Genomic DNA, 20,657 nt, shown 5'->3' with positions numbered 1-20,657 from the left:
TGGKTTTTTTKTTCCCTACAGAGTCAACTCCGAACTAGAAGGAAATGAAATACTGAAGATAATTGAAATAGATAGAAGAGTCAATGCCACCTCTTAAAAATAAAAAAGGCCTTTTYTCTTGACTTCCCTCTTTCCCACATATTTTCAACCAAAGTTCCCCTGACTTGTCATCCTCAGTGAACCAAAGTACAAAAGAGAGGGAGTTCAACTTCTGCATTGACTGGTGAGGCTGTGATTACAGATGGGATCTCTTGTCTCTGTAACTCCCTTCCTCACGTCGCACACAGTCCCTGTCTCTGCTTTTATCCCTTTCCTGTCTAGTACTGCAAGGGCAGGATYGAATTACCATGGGAGTGCCTGGTGGGTGTGTGTGCTTGTACCTCCACACATCCTGATCGGAGCACAAAGACATTCTGGAGAAGGGGGAATTGTGCAAAACCCATGGGAGCGTGTGGGTGACAGGTTTTTTTGGGAGAAGGTGACAGAGAGAGAGAGGAGATGCAGCATGATGGTGCTTAGAGCCTCACCAGCTCCGTGCCTGTTGGTGTGCAGCACTTTTGGGGGGATGAAGAAGCGTGAGTGCAGCCTGCTTTTGAAGGGACAAGGAAGGGCCCTGACACTGCTGGGTTCACAGCACAGGCAGGAGGGGGCTGGTCCATGATGCTGCTGAATTGTCCTCCCCCAGCTCTTTCTCTTCTCCCCTCCCCTCTTCATCACTTAGCAGGGTGGGTTTCTCCTTCATTGAAAGCAGCCCTGGTAGGCTTCCCTGCTCCACCCTTGAGAAATTAAGCAAAGATCAGTCACTGTCTGACCGCACTCTGTGTGGGAGAATTACACTAGTTTAACTGAATCTATGTAGAAAGCAGGTTTTGTTACATTTATGCAATATTTCAGATGGATGCCCTTTAGTCTGYTTAATGCTAATCTGTTTAGCTTAAATCAGTTCCTTCCCAACAAACTAAATCAATGTAAGGCTTAAACCAGAAGTGCCTCCTGAGAGGACCATATGGATTTCATTTATTGGCTTCTAGGCAGTGGATGAAAWTTTTTGTGCAGACCCAGTCCCAGATTGTCTCATGTTTTCCTTTCCTTGCCATCTTCCTGTTACTGTTGTAAATAGTATTTATTAGCTTTGAAAAATTCTGTTCAGGCAGTTGCAATGAAGAGAACTGAGCTTTCCTTACCCTGCAAATAATTTGGGCAGACTCTGAAATAGGACACACAAACATCAYTGAACACTCATTTCCTCCCCTAAAACTTGAATTGTTCTAAAATAAAGCCACGTGTCTTGTTTTCCTCTTGCCTGCTTTTGCAAAGATGTGATCTGAGTCCAAGTGCTTTGGGTACAGATAGGCTCAGTTCATCCTAGAGCTGATGGATTTGGAACTGCATGGCAAGGCAGCCTCTGATCCGAGGAGTTGATTGTGTAGGCATTAGAGCTGTCCARAGAGGAATGAGGTGAGCCCATGGGGTCTGATCCCAGTCCAGTTCTCTTCTCCATGCTTTGTTCCCTGCTTGTCCCGTGTTGTTGATGTTTTCAAGTGTCCCCTCTCGCTCTCAGTGCCCTGGTCATGCCTTTGCTTGAGCTGTGCTACTCACAGTTTGTCCTTGCAGGGGCAYAGTTGAACTCAGTCCAGAATTTGAGCAGGGTTTTATCTGGTTCTTACAGAAGGGTGCTCATGCTCTATTGAGGATGGAATTAATGTGAAAATCCTAATTCAGCAGGATAGCATAGCTACTTTACCAGAAAGTAGTTTACCAGAAGAAGTCAATTTAAAAAAAAAAAAAGTAATTTGAAGCTTTTTTTTCTTTTATTTTTTTTCCTAATAATAAATAAGGGAAAAACTAATTTTTTACTATGTACAGTAGATATTTCCTGCAAGTATTCTATTTTGTAAAATATTGAATTTGTATTTTATTACAGTAGCTGTCACCACCAGCTTCTTTCTTGCTCTTCATTCTCCTTAGACTTTCTTCCTTCGGCATCCTATTTGCCACCCTCAGGCCTGACTCGAAATTCAGTGAAATGAATGGAAAGGATTTGGTGAATTGGAGGGGACTGTGGGTCAGTCCCCTCTGTGCCATTTTAAGAAAGTGTTTCACTGTAGTGATTGTGAAACAAGTGCCTGACTCCATGAGCTAGTGCTGAGTTTTGGTGTACAGATGTGCTTTTCTAGGTAATGCCCTATTCTTCCATGCAAGTGCCTTATTCTTTTACCTGAGGTGACAATGAGAGGAGAAATGCTGTTGTAGTCTTACTTGGCAAAAGTTCCCTTCTTGGCATGGGTCAACCCCCACCACAAAGTTTCCCTTCACTGTGATCCTGCTGAGGTCTCTGAATCATTCCAGTATCCATTAACAACTTTTGTGTTTGGAGTTTTTTAAAATGCTTTAAAGTTTCACATAAACAGTGATCACTGGTGAGTGCCACAAGGAATGGCTGCATTGCTCAGCCACYTGAGGTCAGCAAAGTGACAGGAGAAAGCTGGCATTGACCCCGACTGGTCAGCATAAGGGGACAAGGTCATAGTTCAGAAAATTCCTGAAATGTTCTTTATTTTCCAAGAGCACCCTTGGTTTGCTGCCTCTGAGGGCAGGCAGGTGTTGAATGTTTTGCAGCAGAGGCCCCAGGGTGTGAAGCATAGCACCARTTCCCAGTCTGGCAGTTCGCTCCTGCCCACTGCCAGTTAAATGGATCACCTCCCATTGCAGATACAGCTGACTTACTTCACTGTGTGAAAACCAAAGTGGAGTTATTTCTCACTTCTTAAAGRATAGATGAGTTTGCACAACCAAAATGGCTCCTCCTCTCTGAAACCCACTGCACTGGCCATTGTTAAAACTTTGCCTTTTTTTTGTTTAACTTGGGCATATTGGTTCAAATCTGGTTGGAAGAGAAACGTGTTTTCATCCTGAGCATTTTAAACTGGCCATGGTCTGGGTCAGGCCTCTGTACTAAATCATCCAAGCCAGTATGGCCATACTGATTTCTTGTGTTTGATCATCTATTTCTATAATCTTAATTTGTGTAATCCTTTAAGTTATTTTTAGGTACTCCTGTAGGCAATCTCTTGACCTAGCACACACATGGCTTGGGGATTTATTGTATGACATRTTACTTCTTTATAATAAGGAAAAGCTTTGCTTCACTTTGGTTTGTTTGTGATCATTTTTCTTCAGGGGCCTTAACAGAACAGGTTTCTCTGCTTGGGGCCAAGGATTTCCCTGTCATCAGCTGCTCACAGGCTGTTTGTGACAAGGAGCTCACAGTCTCCAGAGGCAGTTTGTGCCTGTTTGTGCCCAATRAAAGTGCTTTTAATTAGCTCTATTACCTGAGGTCCTAGCCTTCTGCCAGTGTGCTTTTTCTGGTGATCAGTGATTTGGTGCTGTAGAATCATGTGTGTGTGTGTACAGGCCTTATGTGCTGCATAATTTCCATTTCCAGTAGAGGACTTAAGTGATAAACTCAGGAGTCCTCAGCTGTAAGGTTATGCTGCTTGTCAGCACAATTTTACACACACTAGTAAACTTACCTTTTGGCCTGCAGCTTTAAAGCATGCCTAGATCTATCAGGTCTTTGCTTCTAGGGACATAAGCTATGAAGGAATGTAGGGCATTATTTTATATATATATGTATATTTTAAAAGTATAAAGCACAGGGCATGTGATGTTTCTAACCTTGTTACCAGTGTGTAGATAATGTTGTTTTTTTTTTCCCCCCAGGCTATTTATAGTTCTTTGCTGCATTTCTTTCATTTGATCTGCACCATTCAATATTTTTCAGCAGCACAGACTAATGGATTAGGCTGAGGWTCTTAGGCCAGATCCCAGCTGATASAGCCAGCATGGTTCTCACACACCRCTCATGAAGGCTGCAGGTCTGATTAATACTGACAGGAGACCCCTTCCTCCACATCTCTCTGTGTAACAGTATATCTCAATGTGTTCTTGATTTTTCTAACATAGACCAAAAATTAATCTAAAACCTCTTTTTTTTCCCTGTTAAAGAAACCAACCCATCTCTCCACTCCCATCCGCCCCCCAAACTATCAGTGGTGAATTCTGTCTAGACGCTTTTAGAATGTAGGTCAAGGAAGTGAATGATGCTAATTGCTACGTTGGGAGGGATTTCCACTGAGTATTTGGGCTCTAGATTCTAGCTAATGCCAAGAGGCCATTGTTCAAAACCCACGCAGCTAAGAACAGAGGAATACGGAGTATTTTTATACCCTTGGTGACTAAAATATTTCCYTCTCGAGTCACTAATTAAAAAGGGAACATTTTGTAATTTTGAAGGTGAAATGATAGGTCAGTACTTTGTAGCTACAGAAGTTGTCCCAGCTTATATAACAGTGTAGTGCTATGATGTGTTGCTGCTTTGCACTATCTRATGTTAAAGTTTAACAATTTTGGGRGTTGCAGAGGGGAATGAACTGATGTACACGTTAAGTAAGGTCTTTACAAAGAAGATGTAAGGATTCAATCCATGTTGTAGCTTTCTCATGGCTATTAAAGTGACATTGGGCTTTCAGAGCATTGGTTGATCCTGATTAGTAATGCATTGCTTGGGTGATCAGCATCCACTGGGGACTCCAGGATTGAGAGGGAGATTGCAATTTGGGTTTCTCATTTTCATGTCAGGCCCTTTTTTGCTTTACCAAGGTGTACATATAAATATACATATGAATCAAATTCCTGTGTAGAAAAAGTGCATTTTGCAGGAAACTCATTTGTGATGCTGTTTGTATCTGATGCTGAATGGAGTTTGGATATTCTTAATTAGCAKTAGTCTCTTGTCTGCCCTGCAACCRATCTCCAGATTCTTCCTCCAAGAGCTGCAGCTAAATAGGTTGAGAACAGAATGTGGGAAAGCTGATTCKTAGACCTCCCTTAGGGTGAAAGAAAAGGCAGGTGAAGGGACTTCTCACATCACAGGGAAACCTCTAGTTCTCGATTCCATAAATCAGCCATGAGAGCCTCTTTCATTAGTTACCTGCCAGGTTTAGCTTGACTCCTATTCCCCTTGCTCTTTAACATTGTTTGTGCATATCTGACTTTTATATTATATCCCACTTTCCCCTCCAAATAGCARGTAAAAATGTATTTGAACCTTAGCAGTCCATAATGAAGGGAGTGGAAGAGAGAGAGAGGGAAACAGAGKCAGGTAATGGATTTTTTAAACAGAACTCTGGTCATATCTGACTTTACCATAACAGATTTTAGTTCAGTGGTGCTGATATTATGACATCTTGCTTTCTTCATTGGTACAGTTAGCAAGAATGAGTGTGTGTGTGTGTATCTGTGCACATGTGCATGGTGAATAATCAAAAGGTATCAAAACCYACAGAGTTTTCTTAATGTAACACATGTTGCTAAATAAAGGCATCTACCTGAACACACAGGGCACTTTGGGCTTGGTGCAGCAGAAAGTCCAGGCATTTCTCTCTGAAACCTGTTCACATTCCACATCACTGAGCACTCATAGAACTGTTGTGTGAATTGCTGTCCTGTGATAATTGTCGACTGAGTGTTGTGCTGTGTCATTTTGTGTGTGCATAGACTGTCTGGCCTTTCTGTAGAACAGTTCTGGCTTGGTACAAAAAAAGAACTATTTTATATTCTGGTATCATTTTTGGTCTGTAGCATTATGGCTTTGAATGTGTTTTTTCTTTTTTTTTTTTTTTTTTTTTTTTTTCTTTTTTTTTTTTTTTTTTTTTTTCCTAAGTGGTGTAAATTAGCCTTAAAAGGTGGCTCCTGGGAGGTGACAGCTCAAGGAACAGAGTTTGTTGGGCTGGTCTTCTGGGAGAGGACCTAAAGATCCCCCTTCCTCTCAGAGGGTGGTGCAAGTACATCCCAATTCYCCTGAGATTCACCTGGCCTTCCGAGGGTGAATTACCTGGTGTTCCTCTCTTGAAGAGAATTCCATATCCAGGGCCACTCATGATGAAATCACTCTGCTGTGACACCCCTAAGGCACTTGAGCTGATCTTTCCCTCTCCCTCTGTTCATGTGAGTGCAGTGGAGGTTTGTGCAAACATTAAAACTATCTAAGATGACAGGGACAGTGATGCTRGTGCAAAAGCAGTCCCCCAACTCCTTGGTAAACTTCCCTGGGGCCTCTTCTGGCTGCAGATATCTCTTCTCTTGCCATGTCTGTTTGACTCTGTGTCTGTGTTCAGTGCCTGTCTGTTTTTGTACAAGTGCTGTCATCTGGATACGATCCCACCTGATTGTTCACACTGCAAACATGTCCATTGGGTGGAAAGAAATTGCTGTTTTTCCTTTTTAAATCGTCATCTGCCCGATTCTGTGAGAGAACAGACTACCTGCTTTTGTAGCCTAAACATGTATGTAGTGAATATGTTATGCTTTTCATTTCTTGCAAATAAATATTTTCTGTAGAAAAAAAAGCAAGTGCAGCTTGTTTGATTTTCTGATGGTGACAAAAATCTGGGCCCTCAGCTTTCCCAGCATGGGCAATATGTTCATCTTCAACAGCAGGACCCTGGTGATTTAGCATAGAGATGGAACAGAAAGGTTAACATCAGTGATGTGGGTTTTTGCTGAAGCTGACTGCCCCTTCCCTTTTTGAGATCAGCAGAGAATTTTGTCTCTCAGTAACGGGGGAAATCAGGTGAACGCCGATGGCCTTTAGTAATGGTAATGACACTTGAGTGCAACTCTGTGATAGAGCCCCGTTCACAATAAATTCTGTATAAAAGTGGGATCCAGGAGGCTGCTCGAGGGGGCATTATCCCAGTGACACCAGTTTGCCAAGGTTTGCTGGGGCTGATCCATGTGGGACAAAGAGCCCTCTGGAGAGTGCAATTTCACTTTCCCTGCTCTGGCTTTGCACTGGGTTTGTTTAAACTGGAGTGAGCTCTTTAAAGAGCACTTTCTGCTTTGGCTTTTGGGGTCTGGGTCCTCTGCAGGCCTCGGCTCCTTTCCTTAGCCTGATTCCCCCTGAGATAATTCAGGAACTTTCTCCAGCAATTCAGAAACTGCTCTGCATCTGTGAGCACTCAACAGCCCCAAACCCAGCACCCAGCCAGGGGACAGAGCTGGCCTCTGCCACTTTAAGCAGACATAAAAACCAAAATATCTGATTGCTTCCAGACCCTGGAGCTTTGCTGGTCATSCAGGGAGCTGGACAATGGATGGCCTAGTGCAGGTGTGAACATCACCCYGTGCAGAGCTGGCATCACAAATGGTACAGTGATTTCCTTCTACCCATATTTGAGTACCATGCATCCTTACAACAGCAACYAAGAATTTATCTCTCACAGGAAATACCAGCCATGGAAGTAAAAGCTGCAGCTTCACTGAAATTGGGAGCGAGACACAAGGCTTTGGTGCCTCCTTTCCAAGGCCTCTTAAAGAAGGCTGCTTTAGAATTTTGGGAAGGCAGCATGCCGTGAAAATTGGAACACCAAGGCCTGCATTAAATTTGTGGATGATGTAGATTTTCAGAAACACCTCGATTTCGGGCTAAAGAGGTTAAAGTAGAAAAAGAAACTGGCAGTGAAAAAAAAAAAAAAAAAAAAAAAAAAAAAAAAAAAAAGCAGCTCTTCTCCAAGGATCTACGCTGCGTGCTTCCTGCTTTCCAAACAGGCAATTTCACTTGCCAGGACTATTGATCCAGGGCACTTGTTTGCAGCATCAAGCCATATATAGCATCTTTAGAGGAAAATCGTTAGGCTGTGACTGATTGGGAAAGTTTTAGCTCAGTTCCTCCAAGCAAACAAAACACACACCAAGTGATCAGCCATGGTTAAGAATCCCCCCTCRGATCTCCATGTGACCCTTAAAGCATCACACAGCAGGTGATTCTGCAGGGATTCTGTGATCAAAAAAAACAAACCCCACACACAATGGGGAAATGAGCTGTCAGCCTCCCTATCTATCAGCCTCCAGGACATGCTGTTCTTGGAAAAGCATCTTGCTCATTGAATTCAAGGCTGAATTTTGATGCTCTTTTCTCAGGCTGATCCCTGTTGCAGGGCAGGAGGAAGGTTGTCCAAATGCAGCTTGKGATGCCTCTCTTGGCCTGTTTGGGTAGAAAGTGTTCTCCCTTTGCTGTWAGCTATTTTGTACCTATTTCCCAACAGCACAGACTTCACTCCCCCTTGGARGTATTTCATGGAAGATTCATTCCTGATGCTCCCTTTCCTGGTTTGTTTGCTTTAAGATTTTTTTAGAAACATGGCTTGTGTCGTGCTGGTGAATTTGGCTTGCCCTGTTTAACTCCATGCTTCAGATTCCTGGTCTGCAAAGCCAGTAGTGGTTTCCTCCTCTCTGTAATGCACACTGAGATTAAACAAAGCAAGGTGATCCAGAGGAGATAGAAATTGGAAGGAAAACAATATTTCCTTTCCAATAAATAACAATGCTTGGGGTTTTTGTCTCCCTCCAGTTTGTGCCTGAAAAAGGTTGAAGTGATTTATTTGATATCTTGGTTTTTTTTTTGGGTTTTTTTTTGGTGGTTTTTTTTTTTTTTTTTTTTTTTTTTTTTTGTGTTGCCTTTTTGTGGGCTTCAAATGTCCCTGGGAATGACTTCTTTAAGTTTTCATTATTGAATTCATCTTACACTGTATTTGCATGAGTTCTATACCTTGCTATAAAATTACTATTTTATGTATCTCTAGCAAGGAGGAAATTACAAGTTCTGGCCCTTATCTTTGCTGTGGTAGAGCTGAGGAAAGATAACCACTGCAAAATAAGTTMATGACTGTTGGGTTGTCTCACTTCCCCTGTCTAAAGAAATGCTTAGCCTTCTTTTAAAAGGGCCCCTTATGGTTAGCCCTCTTTTTAAAAATCTTTTTGGTAAAACCTGTGCTTAGCTGAGGAGGGTTCCTCAACATCCCTCAGTCTCCCAGTGCTCTACTGGAACTCCCAATTCTGGCCAAAAGGGAATTTTTTTTTGGTATATCTATGAACTTTGGATCTGGAAGGGGAAGCTGGCCTCTTATGTCACATTTAAAAATAAAAATTACAATTGGAGAGGATGCAAATCCATGCAGACACATGTCTACAAGTATAAATGATTTTTTGTATGTTTTGTATGTTTTTCCTCAAAGACGAATGTTGAGGGTTAACCTGGGGGTGAATTTTGCATGAATTTATGGAATATGGAGCACATAAATTAGACTGACCTCTCACTGGCTAACTTTGCACATTGAACAAGTAAGGTTGCTTTTCATCCCCAATACCCCTTTTCCTTTATCCATTTCTTTTCTATTTGAAAAAGAATTTTCAATCCCTCCTGCTCCGAATAAAACTTACTGCAATGCCCACAGTCTGTGCACACTGGAGTGTTCAAAATGGGATTTAACAGGCATGTGAGTAATGGAATAAACCTCCTTCCCTTGGCTCGACTCCAAAAGGCTGAAATCCCTTCTTTCTCTGCATTTCCTCCTTCATTCCCACCTTCCACCCTGCTATTCACAGCATGCAGCATGGTGAGAAGTTTCCACCCAGGAGAAAGAGCTCCCCACCTGCTGCACCTCATCAGCTCTCCCAGATAATCTGGGGAGGCACCACGGAGGGATGTGAGTGCTCYATTTAACCTGACAACGCTGAAGAGATGAGAACCCAGACCTGGGAATTGAGATTTTTGTGAGCATGACAATCCCAGATACTGGCAAAACCTGCTAAAAATCTGGTTTTGTGCTCATCCTTTCCGTCCTGGCCCAGTGGAATGTCTATGGCCACACCGTGATGCTCTGCAAAGTTGCTGCAGTTGCTGTACCCACAGGCATCGACAGCTACACCACAATTGTGTAAGCAGGGCTTTCCTTCTCAGACTCTCTYGTGATTGCTCATGTTCACAAAGAGGCATAGGAAGTCAATTTAGCTCTTCRTGCTGCAAGTGAGTCACGCAAATTGCAGCAGTCAGAGGAAAAATAGGTAATCCCAGAGCAGAGTGTGAATTTGGTGGTGTGGATAAAAGGGTTATTGACAAGCAGGAGCTACAAGAAGGTTTCTGCTGGAGGAGAAAGCGGCTCAGTGGCGTGGATATTTGCTGGAGACGAGGTAGGAAATCCTGATTAGTTGTTAGGCTTTGGTCCAGTGGAGCCATCAGCTGGGGCACAGGACACAGAGCTGTTCTCATGTGGACCAGAGGCTGAGAGAATAAAGCTGYGAGAGGATGCACAGTGTTCTGCTCTCCCAGTGCAAAATTAATTTGCAGTTACAGATGTTTGCACTTGTCATTGGCATCCTCTTATAGCAATGGGCCATGCGATTTTTTGCCAAAGACAAACATCAAAAATAGCATTGAAAAGAGAGGAACTTCTGGTGCTGCTCCCCATCATTGAAGAGAGCTTTTGGGCTGGCTCTAAACTGCTCTTTGACAGTTCCACCCCAAGGTGTTTTAGTTTGGTTCTGAAAAAAATACTTGTCACATGCTCTGAAATTCAATGTTTTCATGAGCAACACTTGCTAATGGTTTCCCTGGCAGTTCAACTGGATCCTTTCCAGCAGAAGTCCCAGCTCTCAATGGAAAAGGCACTGATGATTCCAGTACAGCTCCATGCTGGTTTGTAGATCTCTCTGCACACAGCTCAGAGCAGGATCCAGGCCTTCCTGTTACAGTTCTGCACGAGAACTTYACTTTTTCTTTTAATAAGTCATTGCTTAATTATGCTTTATTCTATGTGCTTCCCTAGGAATTAAAAGTACTCTGRGGTTTGGGGGGAGAAAAACATATATTGGACAAAACACATGCGCCTTGGTTATGCACAGGTGTAGAACATTACTGTGGAGGTTGGTTCAACTTCTAARTACTCATGCTGGAATAAACAGCACCAGCAAGGTGCTGGGTGGACACTGCCAAMAAGGGACAGGAAGATGTTGACTGGCTGCCTTGGAGAATCTGGCAGTGGTGAGGTTGGGGTGAAAGATGTGCACACAATGCATGTTATATGTGGAGAAGCTGAATCTCTTAATGGGATTGGGAAGAAGCGAGGACCAGTGTAAACAATCTATTGACTCTCATGAACCTGTTTGATGCCCCAGATGGTGCAGATTTCCAATCAGCCCCTGGCTGTGGTGCAGCACGGGACTCACGAAGAACAGGTGAGGCTGCTTAGGGAATTCACCTGTAGGTTCTGAAATCTGTTCCTGTAGGGTTTGCCCTGTAGAGTGTCATTGTTCATGCTTATTTATTTTTTCTTATGTCTTTCTATTTTGGATCACATTATCTTGGAAAACTTTTGGATACAGAAAACGAAATTTATGTGCTCCAATAATTCCTGCAATAATTTCTGTATAGCCACAGACCTCGACCTTTTCTGTACTTCTCAATCTTATTGCCACCGCCAGCTCTGGTGCTGAAACACACTGATACTTTCCTCTGAACTTTTCCTTGGTGTTCCCTAATAAAGAAAAAGAAGGAGCAGGGAAGAAGGCGGGACTACAATGAATTTCACGAAGCGATGCTGCGTCAGAAGATGTCTCTGACTCGGGGTGCTTTGATTCTGAGTGCACCAAAACATCGCCCTGGGGGGACAAAACAGAAGCGAGGGCATCTCTGGCTGCTCCGGGCGCTCGGGCTCGCTCTCCGAGGCATTTCCACGGCGAGGGCGGGACGGAGCGGGGCGCGGCCGGGGGGGCGCGGCGGGGGCGCGGCGCTGCCATTGGCCATCGCCCGGCGGGGCGTGGCGGAGGGCGTGGCCGGCCGGGAGTTTCCCACAATGCCCCGCTGCAGTGCGGCCGCCGATGGATGCTGCGCGGTCGCGCTGCCATTTGCAGCCGCCGCGGCTCGCAGCGCGCCCCGCGGCCCCGGGAGCTGCTGTCCCCCGGCCGCCGCCCCCCAGCGCCTGCAGCCGCCGGCCGGCCCTCCCCTGCCCCTGCCCCCGCCTCCTCCTCCGTGTCGGCCCCAGCGCCCCGCCGCAATGAACCCCCCCGCGGCCGGCGGGGAGGAGACGGGGGCGGCGGGCGGCGGCGGCGGCTGCCGCGGGGCCGAGGGCGGCGGGGAGGCGGCGGGAGCCGCCGGGGTCCCGGAGGAGCCGGGGCTGTCCGCGGCCGACGAGTCGCTGGAGGAGAAGCTGCGGAGCCTCACCTTCAGGAAGCAGGTGTCCTACAGGTGGGTGCCGGCGCCTCTCGGTGGGTGGGGAGGCGGCAGGCGGCGGTGTGAGGGCAGCGCCCTGCAGCCCGAGGGGCTTTTCCTTCATCCCGAAGCCGAAAAGAGCTCTTCCAGTTCGGCGTTCTCTTAAGCCGGCGAGCTGCTCTCAGCCCCAGGTTTAGGGCGCTCCTCCGGCGCGGCAGCGCCAGGGGAGATGAGGAGCGTGACGAAGAATGCGGGTGAAGTTGGGAGTTTACTCGGAGCCAGAGCCGGGGATCCTGCCCGGGGATCGGGGCTGTCTGTGCGCTTTGCCCTTCTCRGTAATGACACAGCCGCCCGTGATCCCGGCGCCTCCAAACGCTCCTTCACGGGCTCGCAAAATCCTTTCCTGTGGCAGCGCGGCTCCCGGGAGGGGTTTCTCAGTGGGAATTCTCCCGGAGTGCAGTYTCCCCACCCGCAGTTGCGTAAGCCCCGGTGCTGATAAGATTTTGGGGCTGCTGTGCCCGGCACCCCAGGAGCGGCCGCGGGCTGAGGGCCACCCGCGGGCGGTCACTGAGTGCCACATGACCGGCCGTGGCCAGAGCAGGACTTTAATTTCATAATCAGGTTATTCCGTTTTTGTGGCTGTGCGTTTGCCTCACGTGCCTGGTGTCACATAAATGGGTTTGTTCCTCCTGTAAATACACCTGCGCCAAGCGGCCGTCGGCGGGGCGGGTCTGCTCCTCTCTTACCAGCCAGGAGCTGTTAATTGCCAGCATCTGCTGAARCGGATTGCTGTCTGAGAAGCTCCGTGCCAAAAAGTTTTTGAGCCTTACCTAATTGTAGCTGCAGAGCCCCTGTGGAGGCAGCACGCCATCGGTAACTCGCGTTCTAGCGCGCTTAGGGAYGAGCCCGCTCAGCTGGGAAAGCGCAGAGCTGTTGCTTATTTTGTGTCTGCAAGAAAAAGGTGTCTCTAAGCCCAGGTAAATTAGCTGGAGAATCTCCCCCACCGCGGGGATGCTTAATGTGCTGTCAATTTACAGCCGAGATAACTCGGGAGCTGCTCCGAGTCTAAGCTCTGCATGTGGCAGGGCTTAAAAATGAGGTAATTAAACGCTGAAGTTTTATATAATACCCGATGTGTGCAGAGAGACTTTCCCCATCAKGTCCCAGCGGTGARKKTKRRGKTKRKKGWKMYYRMWCYYSGTTAAGGTGAGCGATGTGACAATGAAAAGGGACTGGACCCCTCTGAAACATTTCATCASTCCGCTCTTAGTGCTTTTGCAGTTTTCTGAGCTTGTACCATTTAGGGGCAAATCTATTGCAGACAAAGGCAGAGTCTGAGGGAAAATAAAGTGTCTGCTAACGAGACGGGTTTGCTCTGTGTCTGCTCTYGGAACTCAGAGGGGTTTGCAATGTCTTCTGCCTTTTTTGGGGGGAGGCGGGGCGGGGAGGGAACAGGAGTTACTAAAATCAGTTTGTGACGTTCTGCTCACCAGATTGTCTGGAAGTGTGTTAAAGATGTGGGTGTTCTTAGAAGTTTTCTGCGTGGTCAATATTTGTAAAGCTTTCATGATAAATGATTTTAGGAAAAAATGTAGGTTTTTAATTTTTTTTTTCTCTTGTTTCTCCTCTCCTTCATCTTGGCAAGCATGTAACAAGTCCCAAACTTTCAGATATAAAAGCCTTTTCTYAAGATCTCTTGATGCATTTCACTCCTTCTACTTGACTTAAGATATGTGTAAAAAAGTACATTTTCTTTGCATCCTTGGATTTCCACACCTTGTCCTCGTTTAGAGCTGGTTTCCYACAGATAATATTCACTTTATCATTTATCCATAATGAGAACAACCTGGGTAGAYACAAGAGTAGAAAACTTCCACAAAGACCTCCTGAATTCTCCACACCCYGCACACCCCCAGGCTCTTTAAATTGCTACCATTTCTCTCAATAAATTATGGCGCTGAAATAACATTTGCAAAACTTAAACTGATTTATTATGTCCAGAAAAAAAAACCTATTTACATCGGCACCTGGACTCCTTTAATCCACTGGCACAACAGAAATTATTTAAAGCTTGATACAGACTTTCCAGCAGCTCATTTAGGGTTTTCTATGCAGGTGTATTGGATTGCCATACACCCATAGAGCTGGATTTAAACATTCAGGAAAAGAAACCACACCAGCTGGAGCTTGCTTAAACTAATAAAGATGCATGAAAATGCATGTTAAAAAAAATCTATTAGTGGCAGTTGGAAGAGTGAAATGGGAGGTCAATGTATTTGTTACAAGGAGAAAAAAAAGGACGAAAAACTTTTGCTGTACCAATGTTTTAAACTGTAGTTTACCTGAGGCTGGGCTTAAAGTATTAACTTCCCCCCTTTTTTTTTTGTTTGGTTGTTAACAGAAAATATTTTAAATGTAATGGAGCTCTAATTAGCATTGTTGTGGCATGCAAATAACTTTTCTAGAGAAATAATAACTTYTCTCTAGTTATTATCTCCAGAATTGTACCAAAACTCTGAGTAACACATTCAGAAATCAGTTTTTTGTACCACTGAGGCCAGTAGCTTGAAATACAGAAACTGCTGTATTAAATATGTAATGATTTTGTGCAGTAAATACCAATGTAGGCGTGTTCATCCCCCAATCACGCCCACAGGAGGAAAAACTTTCTTTAAATAACACAGGTCTGCCTCATGGGCAGCTTGAAAACTGAGACTCAGTGGTTGGATGCTGAATTCAGAATGCCAGCAGCCAAGCAGCGATTTTTAGCCCTAATTTTCTTTACCCTGCATATATGGAATTAAATATTTTAATGATGTTTCGGCCTTTCTGCTGAAAATCTGAAATATTAACTCACAAAATAAAAAACTTCCTTTTTTTAAAATAAACTGATAAATCAAAAGTTCAGCTTCCTGCCCCGCTGTGAAAAGATTGGCAAATGAAAACAGAAAAGTGAATTAAATATATGCATCTGCCAGAGAGAAATGCTTTCTGCAGTTTGGTTCTTGGCATAGTGTTTAGCCATACATTTCTAGACCCAGCAGAATATTTATAAGATATTGGAACAGAAAGCTGTGAAATTATTTTTTTTTCCTTTTAATTTTTATTATTTTGTCATTGCAAAGTTCTGTGAGGAGCCTCATGATGTCTTTTACACAGAGATTAAAGTTGCTTTCCCAAAAGAAATCTTGATATAAAGAGAAATTCAGATTATACTAAAGATGGATGCTCAGTAAGAACATTTCCACAATAAAATGTTAAGGTAAGAGGGAACCTTGGAAATAARGCATTATCTAGTAGTTTCCTGCAGGTATCTGCAGCTCTGAAAAAAAACTAATCTGAAATGCAGTTTTGACATTTAATTGTTTAAGCTTGGAGAAACAGTAAAAGTAATAAATAAATAAACCCCCATCCCCAAAAATCAAAACAACACAAGCTAAAAAGCAAACTGACTGAAACAATAAAACAAGCGGTTCTTAATGATTATGTAGAAATTCAGAGAATCTTGATTAGTGTCACTGGAAATAAAAACAGAGTTGCAATTTTTAATGCCCCACTTGTAAGAGCTCAAATGGTGTTTGGCAAACACTTGCCGCTGGAGAAGTTTTTCCAGAGAAATGCAATTTTGTTTTGACCAAGTTGAGAGATCCTGATTGAGGCAGTGGGTGGCAGAATTTAGAATTTTTGCCCGTAGATCTCAGGAATTTCTGAATTTGAGGCTCTAAGGAACCATTTTGGGGCTGTGCTCTGTGAATTGGCAGCATTTTGGCAGCTCCTTTGCCGTGCCTTGCCTTTGGCCAAGGTCTCTTGGCTGCCACAAGCCCTGCATTGCCCTTTCTGTGCTGGAGGTGGCTGGAGGTGCTGGTTCCTCAGCTCCCCATGTCCCCTGGTCACCCAGACCCATTCCTGGTGGCAGGAGTCACCATGGGGTCACCATCTCCAGCAGGAGCTCTGTGTTTCCCTGGCTCAACCTCTCCTTCCCAAATCAATCCTTTTGGGATGTGCCTTGAGTGCTTTCCCAGCCTTTCCTCTGCCAGCAGAAGCCAAGAATTGAGTTGGCCTCMACCCCTGCACCATCAGCAATTGTCTGCCGTGGCAATAAGTAACAGGAGTTATAATTAGAGTTGGTTTTGTCACTGCCTTTGAAGGGGACAAAGTTGTGGCAGGGAAATTCTGGGAAATCCTCCTCACGCAAGCTTTGYCACTGCTGATGAGCCTGTAAGTACCTGAGACTGCAGATGGGGACCAAAATAGAAATGCAAATAARGGAAACATTCCCATTTTTTGGGTTCTTTTATTTTCAGACCTGATAGGGATCGTGAAACACACATCACTTCTCAGTAAATATTAAAAATAGGCAGGAGGATAGAGGAGTCTCCTGTTACTAAGACTTAATTGTTTTATGAGTTGTGACAGCATTTACTAGTGTACTGTGAAGTATTATAAATAATTAAAGCTGAATGACATTTGTGGAAATGAAAACACCCAACACAAGCCTTTGATCTTTTGATTGTGTTGTTTTATTTTACCCAAGTTTCCTTGAGTTCTAGCACACTCTAATGCCATAAATGAGTGCTGTTGTTCTGCATGAAAATGATGGATGAATTTTTATCTTCAACCAAAGGTCAACAAAATAATTCTCTCCCTCTGGCCTAATCTCATAAGATCTGTGTGCAAATGTCTTTTTTAAGGGTTGTGGGCAGGCATTGTGCAGTCTTGTTACCACCCACCGGTGTAACASAAACTCAATTTACTTTATCACCCGAGATTTTCATCCCCATTTTGTTGTTTTCTCCCAAAGCAGACCACTGGAAGTTTTTGGTACATGAAGGGGCCTTTATGAAGCCATTTGATTTATAAAGCTTTGAGGTGGAAATTCTGTGCTGCAGAAAAATGCTGGGATAGTTAGAAGAAGAATCCTACCGTGGGAAAATCAAGCTGATGTTTAAGGTTCCCTCCTGACATTGGGATGTGGCTCCCAGTGTGGCCATCCACTCCAGTCTAGCATGAAGTAAAGGCACTGATTTTGAATTTMGAGCGTGTCTGACATTCTCCCTCCTGTACCTGGGCTGAGCAGCACTTCACAAAAGAGATGCTGTGAGGGGTAACAGTGACTAAAATGACCCCTGAGCTGCGGTGGAATTATGTACATAGGCAGCAGGAGATAAGTGCATCAGTGCTCTGAAAGGGTGAGCACATAATGAAGCTGTTGTGTAGCACAGGCACGGACCYGGGCACTCAGACTGCCCTGCAGGTGGAAAATTTCATCGTGTAAAAAGCGCTGAATCAGGAGCCACGTAACTTTGATGAAGTGGAAAACCACTTTTGTTCTTTCTAGTCCTTCRGAATAAATGAGCAGGTAGTCAGTTTTTCTCTCCTGGGTCAGTCATGAGGCTGATGAAATTATGTTCTTGAAGCCTCACCAGACTTTTGATAGATTTGTTTGCTTAGTTTTGTGTTTTCGTGGTTTTTCTTTCTAATGTTTATTTTTTTTTATTTATTTATTTTTTATTTATTTATTTTTAAAATTAGGCAACTTGGCTGAGTTTTTGGGAAGGAGATATGAGTAGGCAACAGCATTCTGTGCTCTTCCTGCAGCACAGCCTGGACATGAGATACAGATGTGACAGTCAGACAAAGGATGTCACAGATGTTAAGGAAAAAAGGAATTGAGGAAAGAATAATAATAAAAAAAAGTCATMATAATAATAATAAAATAATTAAGAATAATAATAAAAAGAAGCCTCAMATCTTTGTATCCACTTGTAGTTACAGAACTGTCAATGAGAAACTTGCAATAAAATGGATGTGGAAAGTTAGAGCTCTTACTTTGTCTTGCTTTACAAGGTTTTGGTTTTTTTACAAGCTCTTTCTAAGTGGAACTGTTGCATGAACTCAAGTATTCTTTTAGTTTTCGAACAATTCTATGATTTGTTGCTCTTATTGGTTTGGGGCTTTTTCCCCCTTCCTTTTTGTTTTTGAATTATTCTATGATTTGTTGCTCTTATTGGTTTTTTTATTCCCCCTCCCCCCCTTTTTACTTTTTGACCAATTCTATGATTTGTTGCTCTTATTGGGGTTTTTTATTTTCCCTCCTTCTTTTAGTTTTTGACCGATTCTATAATTTGTTGCTCTTACTGGTTTGGGGTTTTTTTTTTTCCCCTCCTTCTTTTAGTTTTTGAACAATTCTATGATTTGTTGCTCTTATTGGTTTGGGGCTTTTTTGCCCCCTCCTTTTAGTTTTTGAATGATTCTATAATTTGTTGCTCATATTGGTTTGGGTTTTTTTTCCCTCCTTCTTTTAGTTTTTGAACTATGCCATGATTTGTTGCTCTTAGCAGAGAAAAACTGTATGGGATTGGGTATATTTAAAAAAAAAAAGTGTGACAGTACTTCTAAAGAGCCCGTGTGTGTAGGCAGAATAAAGGGGTCTCCATGTGGGTCACTGCTGAATATTTGGGGGCTGTGTGTGGCTGGGGTGATGTCCCTTCAAGGTGAGCAAGGTGTGCTCTGGGACATGGGCACGAAGGACTTTGCTGTGTGTTTGGCAAGTTGCATCCACATGGGAAACCCATCTGTGCTGTCCCCAAATAATGGCTGGACCTTCCCTGGGCTGGGAATGTGTCCCAGAGTGGGCTGTGGGCTGCTCTGTGTGAACAGCCAGGGACAGAGCTCAAGGGATGTCATTATGTCGCTAATTTTGAGGTTTGTTGTGTGTGTTTTCAGCCTCTGTCCATCCTTCCCTCTGAGGTAACACATATTTATGAAAAATAAACATTAATGTGCTTGCTTGTGCCGAAAGCCATAGGTGTGATGGACAGCACAGCACCAAGAGCTGAGTCCCAGGCTTCCAGGCACATTTGTCTCTCTTTAAAAGCCYCCAGATCTCTCTGGTTTCACTCCTCATTCCTGTCTATGCATTTTCCATTTGTTTCCTGTGTCTCTTAGTGTGGGGGCACAGCTGCTTCCCCCTGGATTGTCCCATTACCCTCCCTCTCTTGGGATGCTGAGCTCCTGGACAGGCTGTTGCTGCTGCCAGCAGGGATGGTGATTGCCTCTCAGCCATCTTTGGTTTTTCCTACCTGGAGATTTGTGTTTTGCTTGTGAATGAATTTGGGGAGGATTTTGTCAGTGCCAGATTAAGATGTGTGCAGTCCTCACACCGGCACTGATGTGTTGGCTGCTGTGTRCCACAGATTGTCCAGCCTGAATCAGTCCCTGAGGAAGACACTGGCATTGGGATGACTATGGTTAGGACAAAAAAAGAGGTTTTTCTACCTTAAATTCCACCAGTTTTTTTTTCTCACAAAAGACCACACCCCTCCAGAAGAAATTCACGGATGAAATAGGGGACTGTGCAGTTTTAAGGAAGAGGCTCTTGGATTTTTGACTCTGAAAAAATCTAATGTGCTGTTCAGAGCCTTAGTTGGAACAAAAAATGGTAATTCTTGCCCACTGGATTTTGTCTCAGCTTTTCCCACCTGCGGGGCTGTAATCTGTGACAAAACAGAGCATAGGCAGTGTAGGGCCCGAGACTTTGTAGATACACTTGGAGAAACAGAAGAAAACGGACATAAAAGGACTTATTTCAGAGTGCAGATGGAGTYTGTGGGACAAAGTGGGAACAGATCTTCAACTCCAGCACTTTGGAGCAAGAGCTCCCATCCAGGCCAAAAGGAGACTGGAAGAGAAAAAGATTGAAACTGCAACTTCCAGAGAAAACCTGAAAGCTGGGGAGAGGCAGGGGCGTGAATATTGTGACTTGACCTTTCTCAGGGTGCAATATACCCAAATATACATAAAGGGGACCTCCACGAAAGCTGGAGAGGAAGATTTTACAAGGGCATGTAGTGACAGGACAAGGGWTAATGGCTTTAAGCTGAAAGAAGCTGGGTTTGGTTAGATATCAGAAAGGAAATTGTCTCCTGTGAGGGTGGTGAGGCACAGGATGCCCAGARAAGCTGCACATTCCCCATCTCTGGAAGTGTCCAAGGCCAGGCTGGATGGGGCTCTGAGCCACCGGGGATAGTGGAAATTGTCTCAGGCTGTGGAAGGCTGTTGGATGTAGATGATCCGTAAGTTTCTTTTCAAACCCAAGCCTTCTTGGAATCTCTGAAGTTTTGCTTCTGACTTCGTTGAGCAAATGGGATAATTTATTTTGAAAGAGCTTCAGCAGCCTGAGGCTGCCCCATGGCACTAAGTGGTTCTTCTGAAAGTCTCAACACCTTCAGCTAACTAAGAAAAATGATTTGGCATAAAGGTGGGGAAGAAGCTGTGGGGAAGGGGAAAGATTTATTGGGTGGTGCTGAGAATGATTGGTCATTAATGTGTTGGTGACAAAGGTGCAGGGCTGACCCTCTGTGCTCTGAGATTAGGCCTGATATTCCTAAAAACCCAATTAGGCCTGATATTCCCCAATGTCTGTACTGTATTTTTGAGGAAGCTTGGTGATTTGAAACTCTTGTGCTTGAAAAACCTTGATAATGATGTCCTGAGCCTTCCATTCCAGTGCAGCTCTGAACGGCACTGCCAGAATCCCTTTCCATTTAACAGCTGTTTGAAAGCTTAGCTACATTCAAAACTTACAGTTCCTAATGGGAAAATGCTA

At 44.2% G+C, this 20,657-nt stretch overlaps 2 protein-coding genes across 3 annotated transcripts in view; both read left to right on the top strand.

Moving 5' to 3' along the window:
* Positions 1–6,410, top strand: part of CREB3L2 (cAMP responsive element binding protein 3 like 2) — a 70,388-nt gene extending 63,978 nt beyond the window's left edge. For both annotated transcript variants that reach the window (XM_057374500.1, XM_057374499.1), the window contains exon 12: positions 22–6,410. In XM_057374500.1, the coding sequence (XP_057230483.1) occupies positions 22–97 (76 nt within the window). In that variant the 3' untranslated portion in view covers positions 98–6,410. The remainder of the gene's footprint in view (positions 1–21) is intronic.
* A 5,484-nt stretch (positions 6,411–11,894) lies between these two features.
* The window catches only part of DGKI (diacylglycerol kinase iota), a 186,348-nt gene continuing 177,585 nt past the window's right edge, over positions 11,895–20,657 (top strand). The window contains exon 1 of the mRNA XM_057374488.1: positions 11,895–12,085. Within this exon, the coding sequence (XP_057230471.1) occupies positions 11,895–12,085 (191 nt within the window). The remainder of the gene's footprint in view (positions 12,086–20,657) is intronic.

The sequence above is a fragment of the Malurus melanocephalus genome, unplaced genomic scaffold, assembly GCF_030028575.1.
Source record: "Malurus melanocephalus ecotype Western Australia unplaced genomic scaffold, MMel_1.1 scaffold_226, whole genome shotgun sequence".
NCBI lineage: Eukaryota > Metazoa > Chordata > Aves > Passeriformes > Maluridae > Malurus > Malurus melanocephalus.
The sequence above is the reverse complement of the archived record's forward strand: the minus strand, read 5'-3'. Positions and strand labels throughout refer to the sequence as shown.